Genomic DNA, 15,839 nt, shown 5'->3' on the forward strand with positions numbered 1-15,839 from the left:
TAACCAAGCTGGGTTTGGGGTGCGGGTGGTGGCCCAGGCATGGGAGGCTGGGCAGGGGGCAGGTGGGTGGACAAATGAGCACTTGCTCTGTGAGACCAGTCAGTCAGGGGGCCAAAGCTGGGCTGGGACCATAGCCCCAGCTACCCTGATGTTGGTGGTCTTTCTGGCCCCACTGCAGTAAACAGGCAACCTTATGACCTTGTCCTTGTGTGTGTGTGCGTGTGGGCGTGGGTGGGATGGGGCAAGGGCTGAGCAGAGAATGAGACGGGGGCTGTGGGACCCGCTTCAGGCGCATGGTGAGCAGATGATGCATCTGTTTCTCTGTCTCCTGTGTGTCCGGGTCAAGTGGCCTCTGGTCTCTGGCCCTCTTGGTGATTCACTTCCTCCTGTCCCCACCCCATCCATCCCTCACCCACAGAAGCAGCGCCCCCTCTCACAGTATGTCCTCCCGACGGGACACTGACTCGGATACCCAGGATGCTAATGACTCAAGCTGTAAGTCATCTGAGAGGAGTCTCCCAGACTGTACCCCACATGCCAACTCCATCAACATCGATGCTGGCCCCCGGCAGGTCCCCAAGATTGCCCAGATCAAGCGCAACCTCTCCTATGGAGACAACAGTGACCCTGCCCTGGAGGCATCCTCACTGCCCCCACCTGACCCCTGGCTTGAGTCGACCTCCAGCTCCCCAGCAGAGCCAGCACAACCAGGGGCCTGTCGCCGAGATGGCTACTGGTTCTTGAAGCTACTTCAGGCGGAAACAGAGCGTCTAGAAGGCTGGTGCTGCCAGATGGACAAGGAGACCAAAGAGAACAACCTCTCTGAAGAAGGTGGGTGATCCCCTGGGGTGAAGGACGGGGATACATGGGTGGTCTCCAGCTTTGGGCCAGCCAGCCTCGGAGCTGCTGAGTGGGAAGGGACTCAGGTTTTGCTGTTGGGCCGTTTTTGTGAGCTCATCTTTCATTCTTTCCTTTCTGCCAGCCACCCACAGACATAACAACCTCTTTCCAGGTAGTAGCTGCTAATTGTGAAGGCCATGGGCTCAGCCTCACCTGGATTAGTTCCCAGCTTTTCTTTACTAGTGACTTGGTCTTGGTCAAGTTACTCTGAGCCTCCGTTTATTTATTTTTTTATTTTTTGGTACCAGGAATTGAACTCAGGACCTCACCCTTGCCAAGCAGGTGCTGTGCCATTGAGCTACATCCCCAGCCCAAACCTCTGTTTCTTAATCCCCTCTGAAACTGCATAAGCATGTTGTCAGGATTGAACATGGTGATCAGTATAAAGTGCCAAGCAGAATGCTGGACGCAGAGAAACGTGGTGCATTTGGCTTTCAGCATCTCCTTGCTAGGTGGTTACTGTGCCAAGCACCAGGATCTGACTGGGCCTCAACAGAGATTGAAGATCTATACATGAGTGAAATACAAGTTATGTGTTTTCCCCATTACATTTCTAGCTATACAGTGCCTATTCCCAAAAATTCCCCTAAGAAATTAGTTTAGAAAGAACTAGGGGCCAGATGTGGTGACATGTGCCTGTAATCCCTGCTACTCAGGAGGCTGAGGCAGGAAGATCACAGCCTGGGCAATTTAGACCTTGTTTCTTAGTTTCTTGTCACTGAGACACAATACCCAACATCCACTATTTAAAGGAGAGGTTTATTTTGGCTCACAGTTTGTAGAGGTTTCAGACCATGGTCTCAAGGCAGGACAGCATGGCAGAGGAGAAACAGCTCATGGCATGGTGGCAGGAAGCAGAGAGAGATCAAGGGAGGAGGGAAGGAGGCCATACCCCCAGTGACCCCACACACACCTGCAACCAGGCTTCACCTCCCATCCTTACATTTAGCTGTAAACTTATCAAATCCACTGATGTCATGCACTGTGATCAAGTCACCTCCCCAAAGCCCCACCTATGAGCACATGAGGCTGTGGGAGGACATCTAGGTATAAACTGTAGCACCTACTCACAGAAAACGAAAAGGGTTGGGGGTACAGCTCAGTGGAGCTATACCTATACAGCACTTGCCTAGCATGTGGGAGGCTCTGGGTTCAATCCTCAGCACTACAAAAAGAAAAAAAGGAAAAACAAGAAAAAAAGAGACAGGCCCCTGGGAAGCTGGAGGTTATCACCCAGCACTGACTGGTTCAGCCAAAGCTCCTCTTGCCAGTTGGCATCTCCTTCACAGGTTTGGAGAGGACAGGTCTTGAGAGTATCCAATAGAATGGACCTGCACCCTCTGCTCTTGCACCTGATGATTTAGAGGGTGCTTTGAAGTTTCTTTTTGGTACCGGGGATCAAACTCGGGACCTTGCGCTTGTGAGGCAGGCGGCAGAACCACTGAGCTAAATCCCCGGTGCTAGAGGGTGCTTTGGAGTCACTGTTTTCATTGTCTTCTAGACCAGTTTCTTGCTTTGATGTCACACCCACTGGGGTTCAGGGAGCTGCTCTATGTGCTAATAACTTTTTACAGTAATATATTAAAAAAAATCAAGCTAGAGGCAAAGATCAGAGAGCACCAAAGGTGTCTTTGATAGAAAACACCCAGCCCCTTTGCCTCCTTCTATTTCCTTTGCAAAAGTAATTGTCATTATGTGTTGATTTCCTGATAAAATAGATGAGTACCACATAATCTCCACTTCCCAATCCCCACTTCCACATATGACCTCAAGAGTTTTGGTTAAGTAACTCAGTTTACTGTAAGTATGTAAATATTGTTTAATGCAGAACATAATAGTATATTAAGATTTCATTTTCCTTTTTAATAATTTTTTTTCTTAGAACAAATGGTACTTCACTTTTATATATACTGTATTTTCCAGATTGTTTGTTTTTAAGATGAGGTCTCACTGTGTTTCCCAGAACTTGTGGTCTCGAGCTCCTGGGCTCAAATGGTGACCCTCCTGCCTCAACTTCTCAAATAGCTGGGACTACCGGCACATGCCACTTCACCCACTTCACTTTCCAATTTCGGGTGTGTGTGTGTGTGTGTGCGCGTGCGTGCGTGCGTGCGTGTGTGTGTGTGTGTTGGGATGTTACTGGGATTGAACCCAGAACCCAGGGCCTTCAGTATACTTAGGCAAGTGCTGTACCACTGAGCCTCATCTCCAGCCCCTAAATTCTTAAAATTTTTCTGCATGCTCCACTGGATCTGCCAACCCTCATCAGTAATATTTTCCAGTTGTGCAAACACATTAGCTAACCTCATGATTTCATATTTGTCACAGTCCCTCTGCTCAAACCTGGTCAGGTTGCTCTCTGGACCTGAGACTTCTGCTTTCATCACCAGAGACTGCTGTTTCCCGTGATGGGCACCCTGTTTTTTAAACCACGTGGTCTTCTGTTCTCTTGGTTTTTGTCTATCTTTTTATTAAAGCACATCTTAAAATTGAAGGAACTTTTTGGAAACTTTGTATGTCTTTATTCAGACCCTTACAGTTTGGCTGGGTTTAAAGTGGGAAATAATAAATATAGATATGTATATGTATGTATATGTGTGATATATATGGGCTGGAGATGTAATACAGTGGTAGGGAGCTTGCCTAGCATGCTCAAGGCCCTAGTTTGCCTAGCATGCTTAAGCTCTGCAAATATATGTATAAATACATAAAATAAAATGTATATATTAAATAGAAATATAAAAGTAATATAAAGTTGAAAATCATTTTCCCTCAGAATCTTAAAAGTCTTCATTGTGTTTGGGTTCCATTATTTCTGCTGAAGTTTGAAGCCATTCCACTTCTCCCCACTTTGTAATTTTTTTAATCTCTGGAAGCTTTTAGGATCTTCACTATATAACTGTCTTCTGAAATTTCTCAGTGATGTGCCATAAAATGGGTCTTTTTTCATTTGTTATGCTAGTAATTAATTGGCTGGTTCTACCTGTATACTCACATCTATTGTTCCTTAAAACTAGTCTTATAAGCTAAGTATGGTGATACATCTATAATCCCAGCACACTGGAAGGCTGAGGCAGGATGATTGGAAGTTTGAGCCCAGCCTGGGCAACCTGGCAAGACCCTGACTCAAAAAAAGGGGCTGAGGATATAGCTCAGTGAAAAAGCCCTGGGTTCAGCCCCCAGTAACAGACACATACACATATACACACATGCATACAAACTAGGCATATATTAATTTTTACAAATAATTCCCTCATTGTGCTCGCTTCGGCAGCACATATACAAATACTTCCCTCACTTCTATTTGCTGTTTTTTTCCTCTCTGGAATTCCTGTCAGATGTTGGACCTGATGAAATAATCATCAGTCTCTCATCTTTTTTTATTTTGTATTTTTCCATACATTCTAGAAGGTTTTTCTTTTCCTTTTTTCATTCAGTTTTTGTTTTTGTTGCTGGTTTTTTTGGTACCGGGACTCAAACTCAGGTCCTTGCACTTGCACAGCAGGCTGCAAAACCACTGAGCTAAATCCCCAGCCCTTTTGTTTCTGTTTTGAGACATGGTCTCACTAAGTCCATAAGTTGCCCAGGATGGGCTCATGCAGGATCATTCTCCCTCAGTGTCCAGACTGGATTAACTGTGTACACCACCTGCCCAACTGTCATTCACTCTTCAGTAGCTTTATTTACTTTGCAGTCCTGGGGATGGAACCTAGGCCCTTTTGCCTGCTATGCAAGTGCTCTACCAGAGTACCAAAGACACATCCTCAACTCTCCTAACAGCTTTATTGAGATAATTTAGAAACCATAATATTCAAATATTCATTTGGGCTGGGGATTTAGCTCAGTGGTTCCGCTGCCTGCTTTGCAAGCACAAGGTCCAGAGTTCGATCCCCAGTACCGAAAAAAAAATATTCATTTAAGTGTAAATTCAGTGACATTTAGTACATTTACAATTTTGTATGACCACTTCTAACTTTAAAACATTTTCATCACTACAAAAGGATAACCCATACTTCCCCCATTCTTTTTTTTTTTTTTCAGTACCAAGGATCGAACTCAGGACCTTGTGCTTATGAGGCAAGCAATGGACTTCCCCCATCCTTAAGCAACTACTAATCTACTTTCTGTCTCTACAGGTGTCTCTTTTGGACATTTCATACAAATTGAGTCATATGTGATCTTTTGTGTCTGGCTCCTTTCACATAGCATGTTTTCAAGGCTTATCCATGTTAAAGTATGCATCACAACTTCATTTTTGTTCCCAAAATATTCCACTTTATAGATACACTATATTTTAATTATGCATTCATCTGATGAACATTTTGGGTCATGTCTCTTTTTTGGGTACTGTGAATATTGCTAAGAACATTTGTGTACGAGTTTTAGTGCGGATGCATGTTTGTTCCTTTTGTATAAACCAAGGAGTGGAATTGCTGAATCATAGGATACTTCTGTGTTTTAACTTTTTGAGAAACTGAACTACTTTCCAAAACAGCTGTACCATTTAACATTCCCAACAGCAGTATGTGAGGGTTCCCAGTGGGTATAAAGTGGTTTCTTATTATGGTTTTGATTTGCATTTCCATGGTAATTAGTAATGTTGAGCATCTGTGTATGTATTATTGGCTTTTTTATATGTATTTGTTAAAATCTGTTTCAGTTGTGGAGTTTTCTTGACTTTTAAGTTTCTGTCCTTATTTTATGGATTCAGGATCTTTTTATCTGAGACATTCACACACACACACACACACCACATATGTATTTGTTTCTTCTATCCCTGTATTGTCTTTCTTTAGGTTCCTTTTTCCAAATTATTTTTTTGAATGGTGGCTTTCCTGTTTCTTTAGGTTCCTTTTTCAATTTATCTTTTGGAATGAAGGATCTCCTAGAATGTACAGTGACCTGTGGTTGGTTCATTTGTTCTTTCTTTCCTTTCTCTTTTTCTCTTTCTTTGTTGAGACAGAGTCTCACCATATAGTTTAGGCTGGCCTTGAACTTAGTATGTAGCCCAGGCTGGCCTCAAACCCATGATCCTCCTGCTTCAGCCTTAGAGGGGTAGGACTAGGGCCTGTGCCACCACACCTGGCATTTTATTAATATTTAAAAGTGAAGCTTTGACTCACAGATAGGAAGGGATGGAGCAGGAGACTGCTGACTTTCAGCCTAATAGTTCCACATTTTATTGTGTAATTTTATAATTTAATTCCATAAAGAAATTTAAAACTTAGTGTGCAAAAGCTCATTGTGTGGAATTAATACAGAACAATAAAAATAGCAGAAGTGGGCCAGGGATTTAGCTCAGTGGCACCACACCTGCCTCACAAGTGCAAGGTTGTGAGTTTGATCCCTGGTACAAAAAAAAAAACATAGCAGAAGTCATGATAATATACTGGTGTGTTGGTAATAACATCAAAGATTAAATAATTATTTAAGCATTAGGACAAGAACTCTTTTACAACAGTATAAAAGCTATTAGCCCAGGCATGATAGTGCATGCCTGTAATCCCAGCACTTGGGAGACTGATGCAAGAGGTTTATAGGTTTGAGGACAGATTTTGGTTTTGTTTGAATACCTGTTTTCAGTTCATTTTAGTGTATACCTAGGAGTGAAATTGTGGGTTCATATTCCCATATTTAACTTTTTAAAAAATTTTTTGGGGCGGGGCTATGGTAAATATATGTATCATAAAATTTACCTTTGTAACTTTTTTTTTTGACAAGGGGTGGGGTGCTAGAGAATAAAGCAGGGCCTTGTATATGCTAGGCGAACACAGTACCACTGAACTACATCCCCATCCCTTAACCATTTTTTAAGCCTATAATTCACTAGCATTTAATTACATTCACAGTGTTGTGTAATTGTGACTTTTTTGTTGTTGTTTTTCATTTTTTGAGTTAGGGTATGGATATTCAACCCAGGGCCTTTTCACTGAGCTACGCCCCCAGCCCTTAATTTTTTTTTTTTTTTTAATTTTGAGATAGAGTCTCACTAAGTCACTAAATTGCCTAGATTAGACTCCAAGTAATCCTGCTGCTTCAGACAACCAGAGTAGTGGGATTACAGGCATATGTGCCATCACACCTAGCTGTTTGCAAAACATTTTTATCATTCCAAACATATAGTTTATTAAGCAATAACTTACCATACATACCCTCTACCCAGCCCTAATAACCTCTAATCTTGTTTCCATGAATTTGCTAGGTGTAGCAATTTTATATAAATTGAGGTTTATAATATTAGTCTTTTTAGTTTGTCGTGTTTTAAAAGTTCAATGCATTTTGTAGCATGTATCAGAACTTCATTTTTATGGCTGAATAATATTCCATTATACATAAAATTCACCCCCTCTAAGGTATACAGTTCAGTGAATTTTATTACATTGTGCAACCATCACTACTCTCTAGTTTTATAACATGTTCATCATCCCAAAAAGAAACCTTGTACCCATTTAACCATTATTTCTAGTCTCTTCTTTCCAATCCCCCAGTTCCAGACAAGCACTAATCTACTTTATTCTTTGTAGGATTGCATATTCTGGGTATTTCCTATTAATGGAATCATAATGTGTATTCTTTTAGCTTCTTTACCATGTTTTGAGTCTTATCCATGTTGTAGTATGTATCAGAACTTTGTTCCTTTTCATTACTGAATAACATTCTGTCATATGGATGTGTCATGTTTTGTTTAGTCATTAGTAGGACAGTGAGTTTTTCCACTTTTTGGCTAGTTTTTTTTTTTTAATTTGTGGTGCTGAGGTTTGAACTTGAGTCCCACATATGCTAAGCATGGGTTTTATTATAAAGCTATACCCCAGCCTGTTTTTAATTTTAGTGAAATCTGATTATTTTATCACTTAGGTTTTTTTTTTTTTTTGGTACCGGAGATCGAACTCGGGTCCTTATGCTTGGGAGCCAGGCCGCAGAACCACTGAGCTAAATCTCCAGCCCTCACTTGGGGTTTTTTTTTTTTTTTTGGTACCGGGGATCGAACTCAGGTCCTTGCGCTTGCGCAGCAGGCAGTGAAACCACTGAGCTAGATCCCCGGCCCTCACTTAAGTTTCTCAAATCTGGTATCAAAAACCTATTTCCTAACCCAGAGTCATGAAAATTTACTTCTGCTTGCCTCTAATAATTTTAACTTACATTTAAGTCATTTTAATTGGTTTTTATATATGGTATAAAATATGAGTCTAACATCATTCTTTCACATTTGGATATCCAGCACCATTTGTTAATGCACCATTCTTTTCGCATTCCCGGCACCCTAGTCACAGGTCAATGGTCCATAAATGTAAGGATTTATTTATCTTTTTTTTTTTTTTTAAGGATTTATTTAACTTTCTTTTCCATAACACTGATGTACATGCACATACTTATGCTAGTACCATACTGTCACATTTGCTATAGCTTTGTAACAAGTTTTGACATGGGGAAGTGTAGCTCCTCCAACTTTGTTCTTCAAATATAAGTACAAGTTTAAAAAATTCACAGCCAGGCCAGGGGCTCAGTAGAACAGTGCCTGCCTGGCAAGGATGAGGTCTTGAGTTCAATTCCTGGTACCAAAAAAAAAATTCATAGCCAGTGCTGGTCATGATGGTACATACCTATAGCCCAGCTACTAGGCAGGCTGAGGTGGGAGGATCACCTGAGCTTAGAGATTTAAGACCAGCTTGGGTCCAGGTGTGGTGACACACCCCTGTAATTCTGCACCCTGGGAACCTGAGGTAAGAGGATGATAAGTTCAAGCTCCACCTGGGCAGTTTAGGAAGTCCCTGCCTCAGAATAAAAAAAGGGGGGGGGGGGGATTTAGCTCAGTGGTTTTCCTGCCTGCTGCGCAAGCACAAGGACCTGAGTTCGATCTCCGGTACCAAAAAAAAAAAAAACCAGGGTTGGGGATGCTGGAGATATAGCTCTGTGCAAATGCCCTAAATTCAATCTCCAGTACTACCAAAAAAAAAAAAAGTTCCTATCTAGCATCAGGTTCTCACCAAAGAACTTCTAAAGGATGTACTTTATTCTTGGATTTCCATATGAATTTTGGGATCAGCTTTTTTTTTCTTTTCTGGCAGTGCTGGGGACTGAACCCAAGGCCTCTCACGTGCTAGGCAAGTGCTGTCCCACTGAGCTACACTCCCAGCCCTGAGTTCTTTAACAGCTGTGTTTTATGGCTAAGAATGTGATCAGTTTTAGTGAATGTTTCTTGTGTGTGTGAGACAAAGACATATTTTATAAGTCATGGGTTTTGAGTTCTATAGTATATCCGGCTACAGTTTATCAGGCTTGTTAAGTGAAGCAAATATTCTGACCTTACTTTATTTGGGGGGCTGCTTTGCTTGTTAGCTACTAAGAGAGGTATGTTAATATCTTCCTGTTTCTTCTTACAATTTCTTGCTTTTTCTTTATACTTTTGAAGGTATGTTATTACATGCTTATGAGTAAGAATTATTTAAATTTCTTGGTGAATTGAACCTTTTACCAGTATTTAATGACTGTTTTTATCTCTATCTTCTGGCTCAAGAGTCCAGTCTCATATTAGTTTTTTGTTTTTGAGACGGGTCTTGCTATATAGTTTTGGTTTTGAACTCACTATGTAGCCCAGGCTGGATTTGACCTTATGTAATCCTTCTGGCTCAGACTCCTGAGTGTTAGGGTTATAGGTGTGCTCTGTTGTGCCCTGCCATTCTCGTATTAGTATAGCTTTAGTGTTTACCAGATGTGCCTTTTTCTTCTTTATAACTTCTCTGTGTCCTTAGCTTTTAGGTACTATATGTCTGGTCAACAACATATACTGTACTGTGTATCCTAACCATAAGTTCTGCTCAGCTTCTTAGCCATAACTTTCTGTTTTACTTCAATAAAGAAGCAGTGGTCTCCTCCATCTCCCGATCCTCATCAGTGCATAAATCCTAGATAGAAGTCAGCCCTCTGTCATACACACAGTTCTCATCCCTATGTCTCCACCATCTTACAAGACCTCATCTCCCCTCAGAATCTCTGTGGGTTGTCTCTTCACTTTCTTCAGTGTGTCCTTATCTGATGTGCAAGTTTTCAATTTATTGAAGTCCAGTTTTATCTGTTTGGTACTTTTGTTTCATGTGCTTTTTCTATTATTTAAGAAAGCACTGCCAAATCCAAGATCATGAAGATTTGTTTTCATATAAAAGTTTTATAGTGTCAGTCTTTAATCCATTTTGAGTTAATTTTTTTATACACTGTAGGTTAAGGGTCCAACAACTTTTGTATGTGGATGTCAGATTTTCCCAGAACTATTTATTGAAGACTTTCCTAGTCACACTCATTAAGTACTTTCCTCTCAGTACTTTTTTTTTAAGGGTAGAATTAATGTTTTATTGTCATTTATAATCAATGGCAGATGGGTAGTTTCCATGCTTCACACTGTTCATTAAAAAAAAAATTTTAATTTTAAACAGCTGAGGGCTGGTTATGTTCTTCAGAAAACACATTTAGACTAATTCATTAATGGTGTGAAGCTTTTCCTTATTAGCGCCAGAAAACTCACCCACCTTTTCACTTTTTTTAAAAAACTGGAAGGTTTGCATGCATTTGACTTCACAGTCTGCAGCAATGTCCTGACAGTCATCCTTATCTACTTAAGGAGGGCCAGGGATTTAGCTCAGTGATGCTTCCCCTGCCTCGAAAGGTCCTGAGTTCAAGCTCTAGTATGGGGTGGCGGGGATCAGGCTACTTCAAGGAACAACACGCTGGAATATTTTTCAGACTGGGACTGAAAGACTTGATCATTTTGCAAGGCCCACACCACGTGGCTAAGAAATCAACTACTACAAGTTTATCCCCTGCATCAGCCATGGCTTTCTGAAAAGCCTCTTTGCTATCAAACTGCTGCACCATTTTGGCTACTGGAGGTCTGATGAGCTACTGAAGCAAGTGGTGAAAATGGACTGAAGGCACTGAACTTAGCTCTGAGCGAGTGTGCAGCCTACCTTCCCTTTATAGAGACAGGGCAGGGCCTCCTCTCAGTACTTTGAAAAAAATGTTACAGACATATATGTGTGTGTCACACACAGACATATATGTGTGTCACACATACATATACAGAGTCGCCAAGGAAGTATAAAGAAAAAAACTGGTGTAAATATTTTAATGCTAAATTTATTGAGACATCATGAGTTAATACAAGTTTCCTTTGGCCTCTCCAGTTATAAGAGGTGCTCAAAGTGGTGGCTATCAGCTTCCAGACATTTATTACTATGGCAAACTGTTGAAGTGTGTATACATTTTTTCTGGTGGACTCTCTATATATTTTTTGTACCAGGGATGGAACTTGGGACCTTGCACTTGTATCTCTCTATATTTTTAAAACTGTCTTCATCCATTTTTCTGGCTGAGAAGTTTTCTGTTTTAACACATTGCTACCAGCTTGAACCACCAGTGGTACATGCATAACTGTCCCATTGAGTGGCTTATACCAGTTGGTGGTACAAATGGATCTAATCACTTTTACTGATCATTTTACTAATAAAATTAATAAAAAAGCTGCTCCATGGGACAGTCATACACGTCCCATTTGTTCAAGCCTCCAGGGAGCAAGACATAGGTATTATAGCCATTCAGGACCCCTCCTGGAAATCCAGGAGCTATTTTCCTCATTTCCAATAAAACTTTCCTAACCTCAAAACAAAACAAAATCTGCCTGATGGAACAGTCATGCTTGAACCCTGGTGGTTCAAGCCTCCAGGCAGCGAGACATATGTATTACAGCCCTGTCATGAACGTGTTAACTCATTACTTTGGCTGTGGTCTTTCCCTTTAGCTGCTTTTTATTTTGTTTTTGCAGGGCTGAGGACCCAGCCAAGGGCCTCACCTGGTACAGGCTAGGCAGGCATTATCTACCAGCACTTCAGCAATGTCCTAAGCCCCTTTCAGTTGCCTTTTGTTTTTGCTTCTGTGGTACTGGATATTGAACCCAGGGCCACTCTACCACTGATCTCCAGACCCTCTCTTTCTTTATCATCTCACTATGTAGCCCAGGCTGGCCTTAAACTCACAGCAATCCTCTTGCCTCAGTCTCCCAAATGCTGGGATTAGAGGCACGCACCACCATGCCTGATTATTTTCCTCTTTTAGAACTCCGCTAGATATATATTCTTTCTAACCCATCTCTGCCATTCTGATAGTTCCTCTTTTTTAATTGTTGCTTCTGTTTCTTAAATAATAAGCCACAATGTACAGTGTTACAGTTAGGAATGTTTAGAAAAGACTTTCCCTTTTGTTCCCACTCCACTGTAGACCAAGCCAGGCAGCATCCGAACTATGGGGGCAAGGAGATCTATGATATTTTGCTTTGTTAACCAAGCAGTTTAGCTGCCAGGGTGGCACAGGGTAAATTCCAGCTACTGGGGCCGGGGATTTAGCTCAGTGGTTCCGGCGCCTGCCTCAAACAAGGTCCTGAGTTCGATCCCTGGTACAAAAAAAAAACCAAACCAAATTGACACTCCTGGCATACCACAGTGCTTGGCCAGGGATTTAGCTCAGTGGTTCTGGCACCTGCCTCGAAAGCACAAGATCCTGAGTTCGATCCCTGGTACCAAAAAAAAAAAACTTGGGGCCAGGGATTAGCTCAGTGGTTCGGGTGTCTGCCTAGAAAGCGCAAGAATCAGAGTTCAATCCCCGGCACCAAAAAAAAAAAAAAAAAAAATTCCAGCTACTGGGCAGCTTGAGGCAGGAGAGTTTGAGGCCAGCCTAGGCAAATTAGTGAAACCTTCTCTCAAAAAAATAAAAGGGCTGGGGATATAAGCTCAGTGGTAGAGTACTCCTAAATTTAATTCCCAGTACCAAGGGAAAAAATTCAAGCAATTTAAGTAGTTTGTCCTGGTAGCTTCCTTGGGCCCTACACTCCTTGTTGTCTTGGAGTTTTCCACCAGATGAGTCCTGTGCCACTCCCACCACAGCCCTTGCAACACCGATGGCCAGACAGTTCTCTTGCCCTAGTCTCAGAGCTCCTGTTCAATCTCCCATTGTCTTTCCTGCTATACCACTGAGCACCTCTTTCTCTGCCTTGAATTTTTTTACATATTTATGGGTAAATGTCAGAAATTTCATCTATCCCCTGGCAACAGTTTTTTGGTACATGTTCATGTGCCAATCAACTATTCCTGTAACACCTTTTTTTTCTGTATTGGTTCCTGTTCATAACTAATAACTAATTTCTCAATGAGGTGGATTCTTCCTTATGAGCTCTTTTAAGTACAGCAGATGGTTGTCAGAAAGGGATCAGGACATGTCTCAGGCAGGAAAGGGATGGATGCCCAGCTGAGTTCTCAGTTAGCCTTTTCTTCACCCTCAGACAGTCACAGGGCCACATACCAAATATCAAGCACGCATGGTGGCACATGCCTCTAATCCCAGTACTTGGGAAGCTGAGGCAGGCAGATCACCGAGAATTTTGAGGCCAGCGTGAAAAACTACAAAGCCCACCCCCGCAACCCCCCGCCAATTGTCCTCAGTGCTATAGTCCACCCCTCATTTTTATTTCATATATTTTGTTTGTTGTGTGTGTGGTACTGGAGATTAAACACAGGGTCTTACACCATTTAAAAAACTCATAGCTCACTGCACATGGCAACCTTCCTTTTATGTCAGGCTTGAGCTTCATGGGAGATTTGGACTTGAATGTGTGGCTTACTTTGCTTTGCAGTAATTTCCGGTAGGGTGAGGGATACTACTTATGTCATGACTTTAAAACTGGAAGTGATGCTACAATATCAACTTCATACTCAGGTTAAACACTTCATAGGATGTTTAGCTGGAGTCTTAAGTTCCTTGTTTTATTGAAGACTTTCACAGTTACGTTAATAATCAAAGTGCCCTAAGAGTGCTTAGCAGATTGACCTGCCTGCAAGGTGCCTGGAAAAAGTTGTATCTACCGTGTCTGTTTAATCTGGAACAGTCTAGATATGTGGGGCAGGGATTATCTTTTTGAAGGTTCTGTAAAAACCTCACCCAATGAGGCTGTTCCTTCTGCCAAGGAACCCACCACTGGGCTGGCAGTGACCAGGCTGGCTTCACTCACTCATTCACATACTGACCCGAAAGCTGGGGACAACCAAGCAGGGTTCCTTTTCTGAGAATTGTTTTGTTTTTTACTCTTTTTATTCCCCTCATACCAGGGACTGAAGTCAGGACTTTGTGCTTGCCAGGCAAGTGCAGTGCCATCACTGAGCTATGTCCCTGGCCCTGTTCTTTGTTTGTTTGTTTTTTTGGTACCGGGGATCAAACTCGGTTCCTTGCGCTTTCGAGGCAGGTGGCAGAACCACTGAGCTAAATCTCCGGCCCGTTTTGTTTTTTGAGACAGGGTCTCAGTGTGTAGCTCAGGCTGGCCTCGAACTGGTGGTGATCCTCCTGCCTCATCCTCCTCAGTGCTGGGATTACAAGGATGTGCCACCATGCCCAGCTCTGACATGATTTAACTTCTGCTCAATTTTGAAAAAATACTGGTTAGATTTTCTATTTCTATTTCCTTTTAAGTGCATGGTAGCAATTTGTTTTTCTGGAATTATTTTTCTATTTAGGCTCACTTTTCTAATTTACTGCCATAAAATATCCTGATAAACTAGGGAATAGAGTTCACTTTATCTGTATTATTTTCCATTTTTTTAGTAAGAATGGATTAATGTGTACAGTGAGGAGCATCTGCCATCACCAAATGATTGATGTATGTGACCTTGCTACCACCGTATACCCCAGCAGCCCTATGCTTAGCTGAGTTTTGCTTTTTCCCCCCCTTTCTTCCTCAGTCTTAGGAAAGGTCCTCAGTGCTGTGGGCAGTGCCCAGCTACTAATGTCCCAGAAATTCCAGCAGTTCCGAGGACTCTGTGAGCAGAACTTGGTGAGTATGGCACTTCCAGCACACAGGCCTTGGCCTTTGGCTGTCTGCCAGACCCCCACCCCCAGGATGAAGCTGTGTGCCTCTCTAACCTCCTTGGTAGCTTGGGGACAGTGCTGCTTCCATGTGGCACTGGAAAGGCCCAGGTACAGCCTCCTGGACACAGTGTACAGACAGCCGTGAGACTTAAAAGTCAGCACAACTTATTTTCATACAGTTTATCATGTGTCCAAGATGACCCTCCTGTTGGAGGACCTGCCTATGGCTCATCAAAGCCCCAGGGAGCATTTCCTATGGGAGTCTCTCGAGCCAGGAGTATGTACCCCTAGGGGCAGTGGAAAGCATGTGTCTCCAAGACCAATGGGCATTTGGGGCTTGTGTTGTCACAGAACAGGAGCGTACCAATGTGTATTCTATGATACACCCACCTGGGAATAAGTTGGCTTCTCCCTGCCTTATTGGAAAACCCTGGCCAAGAGTTTCTTCCCTGTAAACTGAGATCCACTGTGGTGTGGCTTCCTCATGGCACTGATGGCAGTGGTGATGGCCGTATTCCACCTATGTGTAGGGCCTGTTCTCATTATGAGACTGCCCCTTCTTGCTGAGTATCCCCCAGTGGAGACCACTGGGACTGGCACCAGCTAGGAACTGGCTTTGTTCACTCAGATACTGACCTGGACACTGGGAACCAGGGAGTCGGACTAGGCTTCAAGAGCCCCCATCCAGTGCTGGCAGGACCAGGGGACCATGAGATAGAACAAGCTTCTGCCTTCCTGGCCCCACTGACCCCTGTCTACCCCCATAGAACCCTGATGCCAACCCACGTCCAACAGCCCAGGACCTGGCAGGGTTCTGGGACCTGCTACAGCTGTCCATTGAGGACATCAGCATGAAGTTTGATGAACTCTACCACCTCAAGGCCAACAGCTGGCAGCTGGTGGAGACCCCAGAGAAGAGGAAGGTGAGCATGGAGCAGTGCGGAGGGGAAGTCCAGGGACAAATTCCTGGTCGGCAATAACGCTGCCCACATCGGTCAGTGCTGCTTGGCTCCCTTCTCCATGTGTCGTCTTGAGCT

General features: G+C 42.8%; 1 protein-coding gene across 10 annotated transcripts in view; it reads left to right on the forward strand.

Annotated features, from left to right (window-relative positions):
* Dlgap4 (DLG associated protein 4) overlaps nt 1–15,839 on the forward strand; it is a 181,692-nt gene that overhangs the window by 163,473 nt on the left and 2,380 nt on the right. For 9 of the 10 annotated variants that reach the window (XM_004867840.4, XM_004867838.4, XM_087188958.1 and 6 more), the window contains 3 exons: nt 419–831; nt 14,676–14,767; nt 15,570–15,725. In XM_004867840.4, the coding sequence (XP_004867897.1) occupies nt 419–831; nt 14,676–14,767; nt 15,570–15,725 (661 nt within the window). Of the gene's footprint in view, nt 1–418; nt 832–14,675; nt 14,768–15,569; nt 15,797–15,839 lie in introns of all 10 variants that reach the window. The other variant, XM_021246944.2, reaches the window with a different exon arrangement.

Source organism: Heterocephalus glaber, unplaced genomic scaffold (assembly GCF_053883595.1).
Source record: "Heterocephalus glaber isolate CG9 unplaced genomic scaffold, H.glaber_assembly_v1.0 deba00001532, whole genome shotgun sequence".
NCBI lineage: Eukaryota > Metazoa > Chordata > Mammalia > Rodentia > Bathyergidae > Heterocephalus > Heterocephalus glaber.